At 38.8% G+C, this 18,901-nt stretch overlaps 1 protein-coding gene across 1 annotated transcript in view; it reads left to right on the top strand.

Annotated features, from left to right (window-relative positions):
• GABRG1 (gamma-aminobutyric acid type A receptor subunit gamma1) overlaps positions 1 to 18,059 on the top strand; it is an 83,538-nt gene extending 65,479 nt beyond the window's left edge. Inside the window, exons 6-11 of the mRNA XM_050895552.1 lie at positions 3,559 to 3,779; positions 6,575 to 6,657; positions 7,954 to 8,091; positions 8,216 to 8,368; positions 12,624 to 12,835; positions 17,781 to 18,059. Of these exons, the coding sequence (XP_050751509.1) occupies positions 3,559 to 3,779; positions 6,575 to 6,657; positions 7,954 to 8,091; positions 8,216 to 8,368; positions 12,624 to 12,835; positions 17,781 to 18,059 (1,086 nt within the window). The remainder of the gene's footprint in view (positions 1 to 3,558; positions 3,780 to 6,574; positions 6,658 to 7,953; positions 8,092 to 8,215; positions 8,369 to 12,623; positions 12,836 to 17,780) is intronic.
• Positions 18,060 to 18,901: the final 842 nt, after the last annotated feature.

Here is an 18,901-nt window from a genome sequence, read left to right as displayed (position 1 = left end):
GGAGGCTAATACACATTTGAGTCCCATTTTCACATGCCTTGCACCTCTACAATGTGAGTACACATATGTGCTTGGACATTATGCTAAAGTTCACTTGAGTGAAAGATAGTATAGATATAATGGATTGAAAATGTGATCCCTTGTGAGATGCATTGTGTGAAGAATATATGCAGCCTCAGGATGTATTATGGGCCCTGAAAGACAGAGAGATCTCAGGGAGGCATAGGACAAATAGATATGCTGAAGAAGTAGGTAATAATGTCCACCAAGGCAGATGTTAGAAATGGAATAAATATTCTTGGAAGAAATCAGAGAGCACTGACTCTGGGTCCCTGCTGAAGAGGGAGGTGAACTGCTGCTGCCACCCACCGGGAGGCGGCAAGTCCAGGTCTTTCAGGTGGGATGAATAGTAGGATTATGCCTTTGGTTGGCTCCCTCCTGAGGGGGAGGGAGATATCTGGGTGCTGAAGAGTCAGCTTACAAACGGAGGACCACCCTCTGCAGGTGTGTGACAAGAAGCTAGCAATTGGATCTCTTGTTATACATTCAGCAAGATACTTGGAAACAAGTACTTACTAATTTTATGATATTAAACTATTATGTGTTAGATTCTTTTTGAACAGTTATAAATGTATCTGAAGGATTTTAACAAAGTTTCTTTTTTTTTCCAAAAAGTTCTTTAAACAACTCCTGTAATACATAGGTATGATAAAAACTTGCACATTTAATACTGAAAGGTAAGAGAATACAAGCATCTCGGTCTGCTGAGGCTGTTTCTTTGCTTTGTGTGTCCAAAATAATCTGTGAGCTCCTCTTCCTTTTTTATCTTAATTTGTTATGGTGGTGTCGTGGTTTAACCCGAGCTGGCAACCAAGCACCACACAGCCGCTCGCTTACTCCCCCCTGGTGGGATGGGGGAGAGAATCGGAAGAGTAAAAGTGAGAAAACTCATGGGTTGAGATAAAGACAGTTTAATAGGTAAAGCAAAAGCCATGCACGCAAGCAAAGCAAAACAAGGAATTCATTCACCACTTCCCATCGGCAGGCAGATGTTCAGCCATCTCCAGGAAAGCAGGGCTCCATCACACGTAACGGTTACTTGGGAAGACAAACACCGTCACTCTGAACGTGCGCCGCCACATCCTTCTTCTTCCCCCAGCTTTATATGCTGAGCATGACATCCTATGGTATGGAATATCCCTTTGGTCAGTTGGGGTCAGCTGTCCCGGCTGTGTCCCCTCCCAGCTTCTTGTGCACCCCCAGCTTACTCGCTGGTGGGGTGGTGTGAGGAGCAGAAAAGGTCTTGACTCTGTGTAAGCACTGCTCAGCAATAAGGAAAACATCTCTGTATTATCAACATTGTTTACAGCACAAATCCAAAACATAACCCCATACTAGCTACTGTGAAGAAAATTAACTCTATCCCAGCCAAAACCAGCACAGGTGGTTGGTATTCTATGACAACCTGAGTTTTCTTGCTCTGGGTGGATTTGACTGTAATGACACTTTGATAAATTTCTTTTTCTCAGACAATGTGGTGCTACTGTGAAGTGGCTGCTTAGAGCAGCACCTTCAAACTCAGACAGTCTGCTCTTTTCATACATTTGGTCGCTTCTGTTGATTTCACTCACTGACTTCTTTTTTTCTCTTATTTGTACTGTAAAGGCAACGTGTAAATCTTTGTTCATTCTGTTCCATTTAAGCCCATTAAAACACTTCTCCGGCACACTGCCTCGGGCTCTCATTTACACTACAGCAAGGCAAGCCTCCTTTTCAGTTGTAACCACTATAAATGAGCACAGAAAGCTGAATTTTAAGGTTAAACAGGCCCTGGGTTTTCACAGGTGTCTTGAACGTTCTTTACAGAAATAAAATAATCAATAACTTTGACCTGCAGAATCTTCCTCTGATGGCAGTGCCTCTCAAGGGATAAGCAGAGGTTTAGAGCAAAGTCATCTCTAAAATGCATTTTTGATTAGTCCTTTTGTTCCCTCTCTCCTTCCACTGTTTGCTTCATACACTAGTTATTCATAACCTTTGAGAGTCACTGAGTTACCACAGTCCAGGTGGTAATTCATCTGCTATACATCACAGAGCAAGGGCAAGCCTCCCTCTTGCATATCTGTTTCCTGAACCTGTTCTTCTCCCACCTGGAGAGGTGGGAAAATTGAGAGAGGTAGTCCTGGAATATCTGCCTTTTGGCACTTCTTAAGGATGAAGTGCCAAATTTCACAAACTTTCCTGGGAGATGGATGGTATCAGTTGCAGAAATGAGTGAGAAGTCTGTAACTCATGCAGTTGGCTGCTGTGATTATTTAAAAGCAAAATGAACAACCCCCCCCACTCCAACCAGCAAAGCCTTCCACTTTTATTTTATTTAAAAACAGAATTGACTGTCTGCACTGTGCATTTTTATTGACCAAGTAAACTAGTAGTGACCCCTTTGGCTCAAGCAAGAGTTTGAACCGCTGTCTCCTTCTGTCTTCCCCCTGCCCACTCATCCCATAACTGAGAGGTAAACAACAAATACGAAGTGTCTAAGTCTGGTCTCCAGCTCTTTTTCCCTGCAGAGGAGCTGCTGAGTTGCTCATTGGAGCCCTCATGGGGCAGCCACGCAGGAAAGATCACATCTGCCATCAAGTAGAGAGACTGTTGCCCTTAAGGTCAGAATCGTGGTCTGGAGCTGTGACAAATACAACAGGGAAGAGGCTACTGCTTTGCTCCTTTGTCTGGCGTGCAGGAACAACTGGCTGGATTCTTTGAAAAACAATATTTCATTGCATCTCTAATGTTTATCTCCCACAAGTTTTACTGTGTCAAGAATTGTCTCATTAAAAGGCTGTGGGTTTTCCTTTTAGTTATTTATTTATTTTCCGCCTTTCTTTTCTGGCCATAAGTCTACTGAGGAATTTGACTTTCTGTCACAAAAGGCTTTTTCTTGAGACTTTAATAAGTAAAGTGGAATTGCTTTAGGGAAATTTCATTCCTGATTATGATTATGTATACTTTTGTGTGTATGTAGGTAGGTGTATGAGGCAGATGGTAACAGTTCTGCAAACTGTGATGTTTTCTTCCCATATATCCATGAATTTTTAAAAATCTGAAGTTTCTTGAAGGATCTTAAATTGCATGTTGTAAAGTTTGGGGAAAAAATATAGAAATGTATTTGATTTGCTTCTTAAGAGATGTAGAATCTCTGTCTTAACAAACATAGTCTAGCCCTGAAGTATTAAGGTTGCCCTTAAATTTCTGTCTAGGGCCCCCAGAGGTGGTTGCACTGTGCAGGGACCTCCAAGTTACAGCAAGCTCCCATCGCGTCTGCTCTTCCTTAATTAATCAATGTGTGTCAGGGGAGGTGAGGTAGGGACAGAAGGCTGTGTGTATATTTCGTCAGTTTGTAATTTCTCAGTTTGGGATTACAGGCTGCTGTGCGCTATGCAAATGGTAATACAAAAGAGAATAGAAGAAGTGGCCTCAGATTTATATATGAATTAAAAATTGTTGGCTTGCAGACTTTGATAAACGTATACATAGATATGGTTGTTTCTCTGTTTTTAGGAATACACTATAGATATAATTTTTGCCCAGACTTGGTATGACAGTCGTCTAAAATTTAACAGCTCAATGAAGGTGCTTATGCTTAATAGCAATATGGTTGGAAAAATTTGGATTCCAGACACTTTCTTCCGGAACTCAAGGAAATCTGATGCTCACTGGATTACAACTCCAAATCGTTTGCTTCGAATCTGGAGTGATGGAAGAGTATTATACACTCTAAGGTGGGTTTTTATTAACTGGGTAGAAAAAAATAAAACTGTTATGACCAGGAATATGAAAATGATGAATATAAATCAAATCCTTGGCATCTCTTTTGTTGTGGACCACAGGAATTTGCAAGGAGTTTACTAAAAGAGAAAAAAAAAAAAGATTATTTGATCATGAAACCCATGAAATTAATAGTATTGAAATATATTGCCTAGATAATTGGGTAAACACAATTGAAGGGGATGATAGCAAATTTTAATCTCATTTAGGTACAAGCAAGATTAAAAAAAAGATGTTATATAGCATGTAGCACCATGGTGGTCTGTCACTAACATACTGCAGATCTAGTCATAAATTCTTTTGCAGATTTTCTGTTCTAAATAGTTCAGTATCTAATTGTCACGAAATTATATTCTGTAAGTAAAATATGAAAAGCTTCAGATAGATAATGAAAATCGTAAGAAGTTTAATTAAAGCTAAGGCGCCAGTCCTGCATATGCTTCTTAACATGTTTACCCTTGCAAGCTTTAAAATCAACAAATTTGTTCACGCAAATTAGGCATAAGCAAACATGTTGGTGATAATTCTTCTTGGCAAATGGGGTATGCTTAGGTTGGTTTTAAGCTTACCATCTAGGCTATCTGTACTGATCTTTGAGTCACATTTCAAACAGTTCTTGAAAGGCTGTAGTGTACAGAAAGCATTTTAGGGTCATCTCTCAGTTTTATTTTTTAAGTATATCTAAAAAATCTTGCAATAAATTAGGAGCTGATCAAGAAGCAGTCCATGCAGAGGATGCCATAAATCTGATTCTGCTCTTAAGAGTTTATTTATTTATTTATTTAAAACAAAAGGAGCACCTTTTAATTACTTTCTTTTCAGTCATTTATGCTGTTTTCACATGCAGGCTAGTTGTGTTGTATGAACAATTTATAAAAGTCTTCTGTATCAGAAGTAAGAAGAATTAGAATGTTTTAAAAGGATTCTCTTCACTGAATTTTTTCATAGTATGCTTCATTTGAGAGCATACAAATATCTCTGAAGAACATTTTTTAAATAGTTTGTTATGCTGATGTTTATAAAAATCTCTAGAGAACTTCTTCTGTTGACATGCTAATATATTTTTTTTTCTTTTTGTAGCTAACGATTCTAGAGTCATACTTGGACTTTACCCTTCCGTTGTCAATTCAGTTTCAGTGTACAATTTCTTTTAAATAGGTTCTCAGTAGCAGAAAGAAACAAACAAACGCAACCAAAAAAACCATGTGAGCTCTCCCAGAGCAATGGGTTAGAATTATTGTGCTAGAGTATGAACTATGAAGTGCAATGAGCTAGTAATAAAACAGCAGAACAGGTGTTCACCCAGCACTGCAACATGCCAACATGTGTATACGTGAGGATATGGCCTGAATTTGGCCTAAGGTGGAATAACATTGAGAAGTTCATATGTTGGTTATTGAAGGAACAATAACAGGATCTGACAGTGCTCCAGGTTCACGGGAGCAGATGTGGTGATTCTGTTAGTCAGGCTTACTGAGTCTCCTCTGAGGGCAGTCCTCGGTCTGTCCATTGCACCCATCAGTGATTCCAGATCTAGTTGTGTTGCTTTTAATAAAAGTCTGGTTTTGTTTTCTTTTTCTTTAAGCGTTTGACTATCCAAAGGTTGAGAATGGAAAAAAAAAGGCAATAGATGCATATACCATAGCTGGGAAGTTTGAAAAGCATCTTCAGAGGGATGCAAGTGTTTTACTTGGAAACGTGGGAGGGGGTTTTCTCCTTTTTTCCCTCCCAGTATATGGCAAGAAATACACTTTCCCTTATAAACCTCTCTCTTGGTCAGGACAAATTTCTAGAAAGGTCCTAGTGACACTTTGTGTAGAATAATTGCTTTGTTCACAGACATAGAGCTTCCTGGCAGCGTGTGGCAGAATCTTCCTTTCCCTTTTTGTCTAGTATGTAGTATTGCATACAGTCAAGTATGTAAGCATTATGTTAATTTTCAAAAGTTGGTTTTAGAAGACATTCTGACTTTCTTCACAGTGTTACCAACAAAGGAGGAGGTATTTTAACTGCTAAGAAGGCAGTTTGGAGTCTAGCCCCTTACTCTAGCTTCCTAGTGAAAGTTAGCAGAACTGGGTTTTGCATTGGTTGCTTGGAAGCTCTTTGGAAATCTGTGATAGTATTTTCACAAGCAGCAAGTGATTCAGTTGATACTATTATGAGTCCTAAGCTACTTCTAAAATGTATATTAGTTGCGTGAATTACTTGAATGCCTTAGACATCAAATGAGTAGGAATATCAAGTCTGCTCTTTCCTATCCATGCTACTGTCTTCAACAGAGCTGCTTCCATGAGTACAGAGCAAGCCCAAGAGTGTCCCCACTTTCTCTCTCGTGTATGTAGCCACCAGATACAATGAAGCCAAATGCAATTTGACTTGACAAATGTGTTCTTCAGAACTTTCTTTTATTTGCTATCATAAACTCCTCTCCTTGCCCTGCCTTCAGGCTCTCCTTTTTATCCCCTATTTCTGGTAGAGAGCTGAGAGATCCCCCCAATTCAGTTGAAATTTTTGAAATAGCTTGAAATGCCAATTGAAACAACGCAGGCCCTCAGGTTGCATATGATGATAGTTTTTGTTCTTTGGTGGTGATGCTGGATGTTTTTTGCAGATACACAGTTGGTTATGCGTAACATTCATTAATTGGCAAAATTGATTTCTGTGCATGTTCTTTACTATCTAGTCTGAAGTATCTGGATGCTTGAATATAATGTTTTTTCTTCCCCCCCCCCCTTCCTTTTCTAATTAGGCTGACAATTAACGCTGAATGTTATCTTCAGCTTCATAACTTTCCTATGGATGAACACTCTTGTCCACTGGAGTTTTCAAGCTGTAGGTGGTAAAATACTTTTTTTTTTTTTTTCTCTTTACATTCAGGCTTTAAATTTCCTTAAATTCTGGCAGGAAGAGAGCAAGTGTTTGCTTTTTAAAGCCTTGTAATGTAGGAAAGAACTGACTTGTTTATGTTTTGATTAGATTTATTGCATTATTTAATGCATTATTAAATGCAGTAATGAATTAGTTGAATTACACACATTTCATTTAGGTGCAACTTTAAAAATAATCTTATTGCTTAGGAGTTTGGTACAGTGCCCCAGTTAATGGAAATCTATTGCCTTGGAAGAACTTTATTTTTTATGCCTTCCAGACTTGCCAGCTTTGAATTAGTTCCATGTGGTACACTTAAAAGGAAAAATAAGATCTGTCTTCTTCAACCTGTTCCTGTAAATGCTTAATCAGTATAAGAAGTCCTTCTCCTTTCAGTGGGACTTTTTTATGTGACCAAGAAACACAAATTTCAGGCTTCATTTCTTTAATATAAACTATATTTTAAAAAAAAAAAAATGTTCCTAAAGGAATTGTGCTATTACTTGCAAAAGAAACCCAAACCACCTGAAAACAGCTAAATGACTTATTCCTAAATGTGAAACCTAATAGGCAATGAAATCAAACTTCAGTGATTCTTTTTAAATTAATGTTTTCATTTAATACCTCCTTCTTGAGTGCTTCCAGCTAAATGAGCTTTGGTAGCTCCATTGATTAGATAGTTGTGCCACACAAGTGAGTCTTGCTTAATTTCATTTCTGCCTTTCTGCAAGATAATGTGGGGCAACATGTGAAACACATGAAAATCGAGAGGGTTGCACTTCCTTGAAGTTGAAGTACTGGATGGTGAATCAGGCCACAAAAATCCATTCTGGGAATAATAGACAAAGAAATTTTCAATAAACATCAATAGGAATTTTATCAAATTATGTACTAATAAGTGTCTGTCCTTTTAAGCTCTTTGTGGTCGTTTAATGACAATGTATATTACATTTGTGTATGAATCCATAGTGATGATTCTGAGCCAGTTTTTCATATCTGAGTTCCAGAATATTGTGTAGATATTTCCTAAACATTTGTATTTACATAGTTTTTGATCGATCATATGCTTATCTAGGCTTAAAACCGAGGCTAGATATTTTGTGGTTAAATTTTAAGCATATCAGGTGGACTATAGTTTGGCTTTCTCTCTGATCCACTTTATGTATAGCCTTGTTTAGTTTATAAACAACTTCAGAGATCACAAAACATGCTTTGGTATATACTGTGGCTGAACGCTTGATTTGTTCTGTTTTATTCTAGATGGATATCCCAGAAATGAAATTGAATACAAATGGAAGAAAACCTCTGTTGAAGTGGCAGATCCAAAATACTGGAGATTGTATCAGTTTGCATTTGTAGGGTTACGAAACACAACTGAAATTTCTCATACGTTATCTGGTAAGGCAAAGTGTTAAGTTTTATTTCATGTAATATCTATGTAGAACAAGACTAACAGATGAAGATAAAACTGAAAACCATTTTCAGTGTTGTGTAAGTATTATTTTCTTTTTTAAATTTATAGGTGATTATATTATTATGACAATCTTCTTTGATCTCAGCAGACGTATGGGATATTTTACTATTCAGACATACATTCCTTGTATACTCACAGTTGTTCTTTCATGGGTGTCGTTTTGGATCAATAAGGATGCAGTTCCTGCAAGGACTTCTCTGGGTAAGCATGTCTTTTTTCAGCCTTGAAGGGTCTGGTACTCCCCAGGAATACAAATCTGCATCAGGGAGTAAATTAACCACAGTTTATTCTCCTTCAGATTGTGACCATTGGTCACCCTTTCTCTTGAACTGCAAGATTAAGATTAAGAGGATCCTGCTGTGGTTGCACAGCAGGGCTTAAGGAGGGAGTGTTGAGAAAGGGAATCTGGAAATCCTGATCCAAGCCTTGCAGATCTGCTGTTGTTCACATTAATACATTTTTTCTCCTTTATGTTCTTTTTGTCGTTTCCAGGGATGGCAATATGGCAATCATTAGTCTGACAAGTATGATTAAACTCCACTTAGCAACATGGAACAAAAGATGTCATTACTACACAGGCGAAAACTGTGAAGATCTGTTTTTTGGGTTTTTTTTTTTGGGGGGGGGGGGGTTGTTGTTGGTTTTTTTAATAATAGAAATGATTCAGTTGTTCTTTTAAGCCCAGGATAGGACAGAAAATTTGCAACCAAAGTTGCACTTCAAGCAGTTAAGCATATAACTCACAAAAACTGACTCACTGTTCTGCTTTTACTACAGACAGTACTGAAGTGTGTTGCAACTTCTGCTACAGAGATAATTCTGTGCTAGTGTCATCTTGGCTGACCTGTTTAGCATGGTGTCAGTCTCCTATGTTTGACTGCTTAGGATTCATGCACTGCCTTGGAGAAGAGTTGTAGTCCCCACATAAACACGATAGACAGATGTGGTGAGTTGACCCTGGCTGGACGCCAGGTGCCCACCAAAGCCGCTCTATCACTCCCCTCCTTAGCTGGACAGGGGAGAGAAAATATAATGAAAGGCTCGTGGGTCGAGATAAGGACAGGGAGAGATCATTCACCAATTACTGTCATGGGCAAAACAGACTCGACTTGGGGAAAAATTAATTTATTTTATTACCAGTCAAATCAGAGTAAGATAATGAGAAATAAAAACTCAATCTTAAAAACACCTTCCCCCCACCCCTCCCTTCTTCCCAGGCTTCACTCTACTCTCGAGTTCTCTATCTCTTCCCCCACAACGGCACAGGGGGATGGGGAATGGGGGTTGCATTCAGTTCATCACACATTGTTTCTGCTGCTTCTTCCTCCTCAGGGGGAGAACTCCTCACACTCTTTCCCTGCTCCAGGGTGGGGTCCCTCCCATGGGAGACAGTCCTCCATGAACTTCTCCAACGTGAGTCCTTCCCACGGGCTGCAGTCCTTCATGAACTGCTCCAGCGTGGGTCCCTTCCACAGGGTGCAGTCCTTCAGGAACAGACTGCTCCAGTGTGGGTCCCCCACAGGGTCACAAGTCCTGACAGCAAACCTGGTCCAGCGTGGGCTCCTGTGTCTCCATGGGGCCACAGGTCCTGCCAGGAGCCTGCTCCAGCGTGGGCTTCCCAAGGGGTCACAGCCTCCTTTGGGCATCCACCTGCTCCGGTGTGGGGTCCTCCATGGGCTGCAGGTGGATATCTGCTCCGCTGTTAACCTCCATGGGCTGCAGGGGGACAGCCTGCCTCACCATGGTCTTCACCACGGGCTGCAGGGCAATCTCTGCTCCAAATCTTGGAGCACCTCCTCCCCCTCCTTCTTCACTGACCTTGGTGTCTGCAGAGTTGTTTCTCTCACATATTCTCACTCCTCTCTCAGGCTGCAGTTGCTGCTGTACAGCAACTTTTTCCCTTTCTTAAATATGTTATCACAGAGGTGCTACCACCATCACTGATTGGCTCGGCCTTGGTCAGCAGTGGGTCCGACTTGGAGCCAGCTGTCACTGGCTCTATCGAACATAGGGGAAGCTTCTAGCAGCTGCTCACAGAAGCCACCCCTGTAGCTCCCCCAGCTACCAAAACCTTGCCATGTAAACCCAATACAACAGAGGTGCGTGGATTGCACAGGATGCACACTAGCCACTTTGAGCTTAGCAGTGACAGATGCTTTTCTTAAAACTGGTGACGGCAGTATGACCTATTTTGGGAGAAAGATCAAGAGCTGAGAGTGTATCTTAGGAAGTGTGAGATGTGAGTTAATTTTCCTCATCAGCTTGCAGGATTGTGAACACACCATTCACACGTTATAGGAGCATTTCCTACCAGAAGTGTGAGTCCAGGCTTTAACTCCCTGCCTTTCCCACTGAAACTGGACCGCTGTGCAGCCAACCTGCAAGATTAATGAGTCAAGAAAGAAAGTAAGCTAAAATGAGCATGACTCAGTAGCCTAATGAGAAGGTAATGGAAGAAAATCTGAGTCTTGGATCTTAACTTTATGGTATATAAAAGTACTGCAAATTTTAGTGGAGAGAGCCTAAAATCTTGAATAAATAAGTGAAACTATCTCTTGATAGTTTCAAATCTTGATTTAGAAATTTATGATAAGATTTCTTTGACTAATCATTGGACATCATTGTGGGTACCATCTGGAAAGACACTAGCTGTAACAGGAAAAACTGTTATATTGGTATCCTCCTAGTTTTGTATCCAGTTTGTTCTTTTTACAGAGTACTTTTTGTATGCCACGAACCTAGCAAATTTGCCTTTGATCTCATGGTTAAGCTAGAGTTTTCATGCTCCCACTTCAGCAGTACTAACCTTCATCTACTTGAGATGTACTGCAAATGTTTGCAATATCATATTTACAGCACCCTGCAGTTAACTCTGAAGTCCTTTTGTGTGAACATGCAGAAGCCATTGTTTGACAGATTGTAGGATGACTTTTCTCACATGCAGATGTTCTGGTGAAGAAGAAAGAGAAAACCAGTCAAATAGACACAACTTTATAGAAAAAGACTGAGAAATTAAGACAAGAAAGCCAAAACTAAGCAAGGTCCATTGTGGCAAGCAGTCGTGATGCTGTGGAAGGTTTGCTGCCTGTGACAGCCCCCTCTACGCCTTTCACATAGTGGAGAGAACTGGGAAAGTCCATGTCTCCTTTTGTCCTGTCTGAACAGAAGTCAGTAAGGGGAATGACGGGTGTGACTTCCCACCAGGAGGCTGTGCTGCGGTCTGGTACGCTGAAAAGGCTTGGGCCTTTTTCTTCTGTGTATGTTGAAAGGTCCTGGCAGATTGTGGTTTCCCAAAGCAAAAATTTTGAGATGATTAAAGGTATTTAGATATTTAACTATGCAGAGAAATGCCTAATGGATTTTCAAAAGCATCTAGTGGGAGCGAAGCACTTTTGAAAAACTGTGGTTATCTGTTTGCCCTTTTAGGTATGTAATTTCATTGGGAAATCTGTTGCAAAATCACCACTGCTTTCCTGCTGCAGAATCAGTCCATAGCAGCCCCTGATTCCATGCTTTGATTTAAAAGCTATAGACAGCCTTAGACTGGTGTAACACTTTTTTTGCAATAAGCCTGTGCACGTAAATAACAAATTATTTGTGTGTTCAAGTATTGCTCTCCAAAGGAAAGGTCACATCTTAATTTTGGACTACTATGAAAAAAGCTTTGCCTCTCCCTGAAGCATCAAATGTAAGAGGAAAGTGTTAACACCTTCTAAATGTTAAACCAGTGAAGAGTGGTATAGTTGAGATTCTGAACACATCGCTATTAAGGCCAGCTTGTTCTTTTAACGTGTATGTAAGTGAATCAAGGCAAACATTTTCTATTACTTAAGACACAGTATTGAAAAAATACCTAGTAACGTAGAGAATGAGACCAGAAAGGCCATGAAGGTCATCTAGTTTGATCTGCTACATGTCAGAAGCAAGCAATTGAAAACATTATTCCTTTTTCTCTTGTTTTCTGAAAGTTTGAAATCATTGATAAATAACACATCCTTTTTTCTGAATAAGTCCTTTTGTACATTATAATCTTTCAAGAGGCAAAGGGCTTTTTTTGTGTTTATAAAATTTGTGTGCTTATTTGTACCTGTTAGTCTATTGTATTTGTTTTATGTGTGCATTCTATAACAGGTTTATAAAATTACACAAACTTTCTCCATGTCATTGTTTATTCAGTGTGTGTTGAAAATGGGAGGGTTTTAAACTGAAGGTGAAGTGTGCTGCCTTCTGTATGATCCCATGGTGGCCACTGGATCTATAGGGATATAGAAGCTATTGCTTCTTGCAATAGCACTGATGTATGTGAGTGTGATCAGCGGTGAACTCTGCTGTGGCTCAGTTCTTGTATGCCTCATGAATGAATTAAGGGCTAATCTGAGGATTTTTTTGTGGCAATATGATTGGATTACTTATACACTTCCCTATTCTCGCCTTTTTTTTTTTCTTTCTCAAACAGGCATTACAACGGTGCTGACCATGACAACGTTGAGTACAATTGCTAGGAAGTCACTCCCGAAGGTTTCCTATGTGACAGCAATGGACCTTTTTGTTTCAGTTTGCTTCATTTTTGTGTTTGCTGCCTTGATGGAATATGGCACCTTGCATTACTTTACCAGCAACAGAAAAGGGGACAAAGGAAAAGAAAAGAAGGCAAAATCTAAGCCATCAGTAAGTTTAGCCAAACAAGAAGAAAAAAAAAAAACAGAATGCTCTTTATTGTAATGTTAATTTTGAGAGAGTGGTTCTTAAGTAGAAGGGCTAATGTTTAAAGATAATTAACACTAATTTTTTTTTTTTTTTTTTACAGTTGGGGGCTTGTACTAATTTTCTGTAAATACTACTAATGAACAAAGGTTTTTTTAGATCATTCCACTCATATGTGAATGAGAACACATGAGCCTAAGCCATTGATATAATATTCCATGCTTCCATGCCATGCCCAAGCTCTCGGTGCTTCTAGAGCTGCCCGTGGAGTGTGTGCCCATGGAGACAGTTCTGTTTGGGCACAGTGCTCCTGAAAACAGCACCTGACAGAGAACCATAGATAAGACTATGTAGAGATAATGTAAGTGGACTGAAGGTATGAGGATTTGTTTGCATCTGCACCACCTAACTTGGGTCTTACCTTGCTAGCTTTGCAAAGGAAAAAGTGCTTATTATTGGTCAGTATTCCGACTCCTTTCCACTTCAGAAATTCTACTTTAACTCTTTTTTTTTTCATTTACTTACATGTTTCTTTATGGTAAAATGAACCTTCTGCTGTTACAAGTTGATGTTTCTATGGTGTGAATCCCCACATATCCCAGGAACAAGTATTCAATTTTAAGAGGTTTCCTGTTCGTGTAGTAAGAATACTGGAACTTCCAAAGAATCTATTGTTGGAAGCCAGAACAAATATTTAAAGCTAATCTTTAAACTAATAAAACATTGAGGTAAAGGCATTAAATAGGTTATTCATTTGAACACTAGTCTTAATATCTGAAGCTTGATTGTAGTCATCTTTTGGAGAGAATAAGAGGAAGGACAATGTTATAAAGCCCCCTTCCAGATCATTTCATCAAAGGAAGCTGGAGCATAGCTGAATCATAACATCAGTTGTCTTTTCTGGTTGAAGGCTGAATACCACCTGTGTAAGATCAAACAGAAATTGAAATGAAACTACAGAAGCCCAGATATGGAAATGCAGAAATCCTGTTATGAACCATATCCATTCTACAACTGATGTTGGAAAGCACTGACGCACCCATTTTGAGCGGCGCTGATGTGGGAGACTGTCTTATGGGGGCACTGCGGGGCTGTTATGGCTTAATACCAGGGAAATGAGAGCCCTTACGTTTTATATGGTGAGCTGGTCTGAGTGGATCAGCTGTGTATTTAGGACAAGGCTAGTGGTGAAGGGTTAATACTGCCCTGTGCTGCCCTGGTTGGACATCACTGTGATCCTCAGGGAATCCAGCACAGCCAAGAGAACTGGAAAATGGAAACCTCAAGCCTCTGTTAGTGGTAGAAGCAAACGTGAGCACAACAGAAAGGATGGAAAACAGGCTTTGGCACGGGCCACAGCTGAGCAATGAGGGGAAAAGGTACAGAGGATGCAGGATTTGGGGGGATTTCCCAGTATTAGCATAGCAGATTCAATTTTATGTTGTTATTGCAATGAGGTCTCAACAACACTTAGGGAACAGGGAGCTGAAATAGATCTGCTCTCAGCATGCACAACAAGGAGAAAAGGAAGAGGGGAGGAAATACTGCTTATTCAAACCAGGGAGATATTAAAGATCAGCTGCTGGCAGATCAAAAGCCATTGAAGTGGTTTGCAAGTACGCTCTATTGAATGGAGTAATGAGACTTTCCAGAATCTGTTCACACATCAGCCATTTCTGCAATAATCTGCCAAATGCTTTGAGATTTTCAGTGCATATGACAATTTAAAAAGTAGAATAATGGTAACATAGAAACTATGACACTTATTGAATAAATAGCTGGACTAAGATTAAAATTATCAATATAATACTCAAAACACGGTTCAGTTGTGTTTTACTGTGTTCTTAAGGCATGATTTTTATTTCTAAGTAGTTGAAAACCAACCATCTTTTCACACAGAATTCTTTAAACATGTTTCAGCATGTTATGGCTATAAGACCTTACTAGGTAAGAGATTACTCTAAAAAAAGAGGTGGATTAAATTTAATATACTTAGATGAAAGGATTCTAATTTGATAAATAGGGTATTTTTGGTGACGTTTTATAAAAAGGTATAAAATTTCTTGTTCCAAATAGAACAGTTAAAGAAACTATCTGATTAATCAATGAGAAGTCATACAATTACAAATTTATATTTCACCCCCCCCCCCTTTATCTTTGTCAAAGACTTCTGTTCATTTTTTTTCTCTTTTAGTTATGGATATGTAACTCAAAAAACCCAATTTAATTAAAATAGTCAGTTTAATTCCTTCTGAAATGTTCTCATTTACAGGTGTTTTTTTCCTTGGAAAACTTGCCTTGCATAGGTCTTCTATTTCTATTGCAAAATGCAATAAAAGCTTATTATTCCAGGAACTGATGCCAGTAAGGTGCAATAAATGATCTTGTGAAAAAATGGTGAGATTTTACAAATGATTACAGCAGTTTTATCTTACAAAATATGTGCTGGCATCATTCAAGAAAGGTAGTATGAATTGGGTTATATAAAACCACATTAGTAAGGATAATGAATTTGGGCAGGAAAGATTAAACTTAATTAGTTGTGGATCTCATTCTGTTCATCATTTCACCTGAAGTGAATGCATCACCTGTGCTATGATCTCCATAGGCGATGGCTTTCTTTTGTACATGTATGAGTGCTAATGCACAATAATTTGGTTTTGGTACTGTCAGAGTGTATTATAAATGCTTCCCACTATATGCGGAGTTTTATCTACAATACCAGTAGGCATGTACATGAACAATCAGCATGTACTACTGTATCTACATGGTTTTTTTGGTTTTTAAGTCTCTGCCAATTGATATAAGGTCATTTGCTTGTGAGATGTTGGTCTTTTTTCCCCTTTTCCCTCATGTTGTCTCTTTCTTACACACATTTTATGTATTCCCTGTAGGTAGGTAGGCCTATAAGATGGCACTGTCTTTCAGTCTCTCTCAGGCTGCCTCTTCAAACCTGTAATTCAGTAGCCAGCTTCAGCCTGTGCTGTGACATGAGCAGTGAAAAGCAGTACTGTTATTTTTAACTCCTCCCATGGTGTTTCTGGGTTGGAGATTCCTGTTTTACCCCACTAGTAGAAACGAATCATGCCATGAATCTTACATTGGCAAAACCAACAGTCAGAAAATTCTTGTAAAGCCAGAGTAGGTGTGAATCAGAAATAAGCATCTTTCCCTATATATCTTCAAAAAAATAATGATTTTGTAAGTTAAAAAAAAAAAAAAATTGAACTTACTTTTTATGTTTCATAAAAATAAGCCCTGTCTGTAATGCCTCAAATCAGGGTAGAAGCATGTAACTGCTGTTTGTTAGTATTGTCAGTATTTTATCATAACTGAAAAGAATAATGAGGTCCTTCAGGATGATCATTAGCTCCCTAGGTCATCCTGTCTAAAAAGTGTTGAAACAGCAGTCTGTGTGAAACTTCCTCTGGTAAAGACACTTATTAAATAAAACTATTTGAAAACGTGGTGGATACTGCACTGCTTTAATATCACCCCTTGGGACACCGGGTAAAATGTCCCTGCAGCAATAGAGTGCCTCCTTAACAATGTATAGAGATCTGTGTACTGGCCGAAGTAATTCCCTGGAAGTGGGACAACAGGACTCTAAAACATAACAGGAATCTAAATGATGCAGCTTCCTGCTTGTCATATTTTTTTCATATTTTTTCATTGCCTCTCATGCATGATTGTTGAAGAGATTCTTCTCTACACTTCAATACCCAGTTAGGTCTTCTGACTGCATCCTTTCCTGCTGTATTTATTCCTTACATGACAAAATATGGAGATCGTAGAAAAGAGAGAAGACGATGTAAGAGTGGTATTGATGTAACCCCTACGTTCAGTCTGAAGATTTTAGAAGAGATGCCAAAGGTGGGGGGGGGGCTTGAAAGAAAGAGGATTATGGAGTAGTTTAAAAAGGCTGTGAGATTTAGAAAGAGAAAAAAGGACAGATAGAGAAAAAGAAGGTCTTTTGAAATATTCGGGAAAACAAAGATGAAGAGTGAAGAACTGCATGGAAACAAAATAATAAAAGGGGGAAAGATGGACTGTGGTAGTGCAAGTAAAAGGAAGGTGAAAAGGCAAAAGTCACAAGAAAGGGAATAGCAAACAGTATATGCACTAGGCAATAAAGCACTGAGATTTTTTCTATGAAAATTATTTATGAACCTTAACATCTATTACACTAAGTTTTTACCAGATTGCAAGAGGGTTGAGTTATGCTCATGCAAAATAAAAGTAAGAATTAAGAGCTGAATTAATCAGTTTCACTGACTTGAATGGCATTCTCCTAAGGAGTCTTATGTCTTGGTTTCTGAAGACAGGACATATTGTTTAGGAATTTAACATCGGAGGATTAGATGACGTAGCCTGGCCTTATGTGTCTCAGTCTCTTAAATTTCACCAGTGATGCTGTGATAATCCCATTAGCTTTTTTTCCTGGTGAAAATGCAGCTTCCAGAAATGTATCCAGTCTCATTCTAAAGACTCCAAATGATGGGAGAACCATCATTCCCTTGGTAGTGATGCTTATAGCCTGCTTGTGGACTTGCTCGTGACCCAGTTGTCAAACTGTGACTGACTTCAAAATGTTCGTTTGTGTTGTGTAGACGGGATCAGCTAACCCTGTCTGTGTAACTAATTATCCACTATTCCCAAATCTCAGCACAACCCAGTTTTCACTGTGGCAGGTGAAAATCATTCATGATCTTTTGCCTGCTTGAGCTAATTATATACAGCAGTTCGTAATTCGCAAAGCTCCCCAAACTGTTTTCTTTAATATTATAATTTCTACATATTGTACTGAAGGTGCTTATATTGGCCTTTGCTATGGAAAGCCTATGGAATTATTTAATGTGAGGATGAAAGAACCCGCAAAACTCTATTTTTCTTTTTTGTTTTTCTTAAGAAACCACCTGCAATTGCTGTTCGACCTGGATCAACACTAATTCCAATTAATAACATTAATCATCTCCCTGAACGTGATGATGATTATGGATATGAGTGCCTAGAAGGGAAAGACTGTGCTAGCTTCTTTTGTTGTTTTGAAGACTGCCGCACAGGATCTTGGAGAGAAGGAAGAATACACATCCGTATTGCAAAAATTGACTCCTATTCTCGAATCTTCTTTCCAACTGCCTTTGCATTGTTCAATCTTGTTTACTGGATTGGCTATCTTTATCTATAAATTTCAGAGGTTTGACAAACTCAGAAAAAAATGCTAATTGTCAAAAAAATGCTAACAGTCATTAACACTTTTCAATGAGCAGTCAAAGATTAGAGCTGGTCCAAAATGACTCAAATTGTTTGGGTGCTTTAAAAATTTGAAACAATGAGAGGAAATATGGTGATGTAGTCTCCCTCTTGTGATCAACTATAGAACTGATACTGGTATTTTGAAGAGAAAAATTAAAAATAAATATCCCTAAAATTTAACTTGCCTGAACATACACATATTTTTGTTCAGCTCTAACAAAATGCAGAGTCAAGAGGCTATGTTATTTAACTGGACAGTTCTACATAAGCTTTCAATTTTAATCCTAAATGATAATGCTGATGAATTTTGTAGCATCTCTTTACACCTTTACAAAGAAAGCCTTAATAAAATGGGATTAGTTATTCTCATCCATTTACTCCATAAGGTGATGGTTTTATTAATCCCTGATCTAAAAAAGTTGAAATGGAACATTTCTATTTTTCAACCAGCCATTTGTTCTCTGCAGTATGTTAAAAAGAGTGATTAAGTCATAATTAATCACATTCAGATTTATACAGAATGCAGAGATTAGAGCGGTGAGAAATGGATATATCACAAAATCCCAAGGGTAATTCTGAGCTTGTCTTATCCTGACCATTGATACAGGCTTTTGGCTTTCAACATTAGATTACATCTATGTCTGTGCTCCATCTGCTGTTAGTTCACTGTTGTGAGTTCCCCAAAGTTCTCCAAGAGGGCTACAACTTTCAAAAATTCCTACCCAGCTGCTATTGCTTGCTCATTTCATGGAAACCAGACTGCTGTTGGCTGAG

This window comes from Gymnogyps californianus, chromosome 4, assembly GCF_018139145.2.
Source record: "Gymnogyps californianus isolate 813 chromosome 4, ASM1813914v2, whole genome shotgun sequence".
Taxonomy (NCBI): domain Eukaryota; kingdom Metazoa; phylum Chordata; class Aves; order Accipitriformes; family Cathartidae; genus Gymnogyps; species Gymnogyps californianus.
Note: the sequence above shows the minus strand (reverse complement) of the source record. Positions and strands in the feature narration are given on the sequence as shown.